The sequence below is a fragment of the Sinocyclocheilus grahami genome, unplaced genomic scaffold (assembly GCF_001515645.1).
Source record: "Sinocyclocheilus grahami isolate Dianchi unplaced genomic scaffold, SAMN03320097.WGS_v1.1 scaffold845.1, whole genome shotgun sequence".
Lineage (NCBI taxonomy): Eukaryota > Metazoa > Chordata > Actinopteri > Cypriniformes > Cyprinidae > Sinocyclocheilus > Sinocyclocheilus grahami.
Window position 1 is genome coordinate 125,911 of NW_015506024.1, and position 4,625 is coordinate 130,535.

Here is a 4,625-nt window from a genome sequence, read left to right on the forward strand (position 1 = left end):
TCTCTCATAAATGAACACTTGATGAATTACACTTTTCTGAAAATAGAATATTGAAGTGGATATCGCTAAACTGCAAGCTTACCGGTGTTTTCAGAAAGCAAGCGCGTTTATCCTCAGTGGAGAGAGAGCACGTGCATATGGTTGCCAGGTTGACAAAGATAAGTAGCACATTTAGCAGATATTTCCGTATTGCGTAAGTGGGAAGCTCTGTTTTGGGGATTGCGTCTCTTTATATCAGGCAACCCAGTTGTGTTCCTCTGCGGCCAGATTAAACCTATATATCATGCTCTATTCATAATTTTTTTTAGAAACCTTGCACTTTCCTACTACTACTTCCTACATTTTAAACGTTGTTCTTGTATTCAAATTAAGCGTGGTCCACTGCTGCACACGTGCCACAATATCGATACAGGGCCAGCTGTATCGATACTCGTATCGTCACATTGTCGTATCGAACACAGCACTATTTATATACCACTATTATACTAGGGATGCACAGATATATCGGCCTATAATTGGTAACGGCAGTTGGTATAATCTGTACTTATCAGCCATCTGTCACAAAATTCAAACAATAAGTGGCGTTTTGAAGCTCTTAAATGTGGCTTTGATGGATCGCTGCACTATCTGGCTCAGTTCAAGCGGCAACAAGGAGCTGGAGTCTCTTCCACTTTAATACAAGTTATAGCACAAATTCTACATAAATGAATATCAGAAGGTATGTTGAAAAAATAAAGTACAACTTATCGAAATGTATCATGTCACATGTAATCATGAAATGGGAGAGATTTGTTTTCCCTTAAGAAAACTAAACTATCTGAATTCTTAATAATTGGTATCATTGCAGAAATTTAGTATCATGCATCCCTAGTGATTGAATACTGCATATGGTATTGACTAACTATATTCTGCTGCCATGACAGCCTTGATCTTGTCCTGCTTTGTTTCGTTCAGCTAGAGGAGAACCGTAATGCTCAGAAACAGATGCGGTCTCTGCAGAAGAAGCAGACGCAGCTGATCCAGGAGAAGGACCACTTAAGAAACGAGCACAGCAAAGCCATCCTGGCACGCAGCAAGCTGGAGAGTCTCTGTCGAGAACTGCAAAGACACAACCGCACACTTAAGGTAAACTAACTTGATATGAATGCAAATAACATGATATCAGTTATTTACGTTCGGAGGGTTTAGCATAATCCATCAAGTGTGTGGTGCCTGCCTCGTGCAAAATTTTACTTCAGAGGTGATCAGAACAGAGTCCTGCCTTAGCTGTTTCCCCTTTCTGCTCAACGTATTGTTTTATCAGTCTGCTCCAACTTCACTTTTCACATAACCAGAGGCTTGTTGCATTATATGTTGCTTAATGTGATAAATGGATTGATGTTTGCTGTGCTTGGCAGGAGGATGGTGTGCAGCGTGCCCGATTGGAGGAGGAGAAAAGGAAGGAAGTGACCACACATTTCCAGGTGACACTGAATGACATCCAAGCTCAGATGGAGCAGCACAACAAGCGAAATGCAAACCTAAGGCAGGAGAACATGGAGCTGGCTGACAAACTGAAGAAGCTTATTGAGCAGTATGAGCTCAGAGAGGAGGTGAGATATATGGAAATAAAGGATGAAAAGAAAACTTCTGGAAGGGAAAATAAATGTGTAATAACTTATAATGGAAGTTGTCTGTAAATGAGTACCATCTATGCTACTATTTGTTAGACTTTAAATGATAAAAAATAGAGAATTTACAGTGCTGTTTAAAAGGAAGACAAAGGATGTGGATTCTTTTCAAATATATATGTTAATGTGACTAGTCAACATTACTGTGTACAGCAACTAAAACGACAATAATTTGTAGCAAAATTTGTTTGCAGATGACACTTGGTTTTATATTTTATACTGTATAATGCAATGATATACATGTATTTTTAAGTATGACTTGTGTTGTTTTGGAGCCGCTGTACCTAAGAGAGTTTTCTTCTCTTAGCATATTGACAAGGTGTTCAAACAGAAAGATCTGCAACAACAACTGGTAGATGCAAAGCTTCATCAGGCACAGGCACTGCTCAAGGGCTCGGAGGATCGGCATCAGAAGGAGAAAGACTTTGTGAGTTTTTTAACACTGTACTGCAAACATGCAGTCAGCTGAAGTTATAGAAACAAACATATTTGCTAATTGAGGAGATGAATGTACCATAACTGTACTGTGAGACTTGCACTATATATCTGCCAGTGTGGTTATGCCCTCTGGGCAAGAGCTGCCAGTCACTAATTAAGATTTATGTGGTTTGTCATTTCTTTCTTTTTCAGCTCCTGAAAGAGGCAGCTGAGTCCCAGAGGATGTATGAGCTCATGAAACAGCAGGAAGTCCATCTGAAACAGCAGGTGAGGAACATAGAATAGATCACACACCTATAGGACAGCTCCAGTTATTAGTTAGAAAAATAATAATTTTACAACAATAATTTTACAAAAATATAAAAATAAATGAACTTTCTATTTATCAAAGAATACTGGAAAAAAAGTATCGCAGTTTACACAAAAATATTAAACCGCACAAATGTTTTTAACATTGATAATAAGAAATTCTTCTAATGCACCAAATCAACATATTAGACTTTGATTTCTGAAGAATCATGTGACGATGAAGACTGGAGTAATGATGCTGAAAATTCAGCTTTGCGTCACGGGAATAAGTTACATTTTAAAATGTATTAAAATAGAAAATGGTACTTTTGAAATTGTAACAATATTTGACCGTATTACTGTATTTTTTGTAAAATTAATCCAGCATTGGTGAGCAAAATAGACTTCTTTCCAAAACACTAAAGGGATAGTTCACCCAAACATGAAAATGCTGTCATTACTCACCCACATGTCGTTCCAAACCCGTAAGACTTTCGTTCATTTTCAGAACACAAATTAAGATATATTTGACGAAATCTGAGAGCTTTCTGACCCTCCATAGACAGCAAGGGAACTAGCACATTCAAGGCCCAGAAAGGTAGAAAGGACATCGTTAAAGCAGTCCATGTGACATCAGTGGTTCAACCTTAATTTCACGAATCTGCAAGAATACTTTTTGTGCACAAAGCAAACAAAGATAATGACTTTATTCAACAAATTCTTCTCTTCCGTGTCAGTCCCCGCTATACGTTCACGAGAGTATCACGATGCATGTGTGTGGTGCTGCTGACGCAGGAGCCGCCGTTCTGACGTAGGACATCCATCTCTCCATCTCTCTTGTCTGTATTCTGGTTCAGATAAGTACGGCTGGGCAAAAAATTGCAAGTCATCCTCTCTGTCAAAATCTTCAAATCTTCATATGAAGACTTATGTATAGTGTGCATCTTCTGCTTGTAAAGGTGCAGCGCATGCATGTTCTACGTCAGAACGGCGGCTCCTGCGTCAGCAGCACCACACACATGCGTCTTGATACTCTCGTGAACGTACAGCTGAGACTGACATGGAAAAGAAGAGTTTGTTGAATAAAGTCGTTATTTTTGTTTGCTTTGGGCACAAAAACTATTCTTGTAGATTCATAAAATTAAGGTTGAACCACTGATGTCACATGGACCGTTTTAACGATGTCCTTTCTACCTTTCTGAGCCTTGAACATGTCAGTTACGTTGCTGTCTATGGAGGGTCAGAAAGCTCTGGGATTTCATCAGAAATATCTTAATCTGTGTTCTGAAGATGAACCAAGGTCTTACGGGTTTGGAACGACATGAGGGTGAGTAATTAATGACAGAATTTTAATTTTTGGGTGAACTATCCCTTTAAGAAATTTTACTAACCCGAAACTTTTGAAAAGTAGTGTATATTTACGTTGAATGCGGGATCTACCAACTACCCAGAACTCCCTAGCGTTGTTTTTTACACAGTCAAGCGGCAATTAGAAAAATGTGTTAACTTTTCATGTGTTTATCTTAAGTTAATCTGAGGCTAAAATTTATTTTTTGTCTTTTACAGCTCTCATTGTACACGGAGAAGTTTGAAGAGTTTCAAAACACACTTTCCAAAAGCAACGAGGTGTTCACAACATTCAAACAAGAGATGGAAAAGGTAAATGACTGTTTAATAATTATTGGATGCTGTGGATTCATGTGGACTTCAAGGCCTGTATACATGCATAGATCTTGGGCGTTGTTACATATTTCACAACATGAAACCTAAATCTCTAAAGCCTGTATGTGAAGGTGATTTAATCTGTATTTGTATTGTGCCGCAGATGACAAAGAAGATTAAGAAGCTGGAGAAGGAAACCACCATGTACAGATCACGATGGGAAAGTAGTAACAAAGCCCTGCTGGAAATGGCAGAGGAGGTGATTGTTGTACTCAAATCTCTTGTATTTGTCAGTTAAAGCTTTGTTACACCAGCTGAATATCTTAGTTTTATGTCATTTCTCTCTGTGTCCACTGTAGAAAACACTACGAGACAAGGAGTTCGAAAGCCTGCAAGTGAAGGTCCAGCGACTGGAAAAGCTCTGTCGTGCGTTACAGATGGAACGCAACGAGCTGAGTAAGAAGGTTCAGGGTGTCTCCACAGGCATTGAGAGTAAGCCAGAAACAGAGACGGGGTCACCATCAGAAGCCACAGACTCGGAGGAGGGCAGCCCTGTCCATCAGAACA

The 4,625-nt window shown here is 39.2% G+C and overlaps 1 protein-coding gene across 1 annotated transcript in view; it reads left to right on the forward strand.

Annotated features, from left to right (window-relative positions):
- Positions 1–4,625, forward strand: part of txlna (taxilin alpha) — a gene marked incomplete at its 5' end in the record, with an annotated part of 10,411 nt that overhangs the window by 1,485 nt on the left and 4,301 nt on the right. Inside the window, 7 exons of the mRNA XM_016247615.1 lie at positions 955–1,125; positions 1,398–1,592; positions 1,978–2,097; positions 2,301–2,375; positions 3,963–4,055; positions 4,222–4,317; positions 4,418–4,625. The exon at positions 4,418–4,625 is cut by the window's right edge and continues 1 nt beyond it. Of these exons, the coding sequence (XP_016103101.1) occupies positions 955–1,125; positions 1,398–1,592; positions 1,978–2,097; positions 2,301–2,375; positions 3,963–4,055; positions 4,222–4,317; positions 4,418–4,625 (958 nt within the window). The remainder of the gene's footprint in view (positions 1–954; positions 1,126–1,397; positions 1,593–1,977; positions 2,098–2,300; positions 2,376–3,962; positions 4,056–4,221; positions 4,318–4,417) is intronic.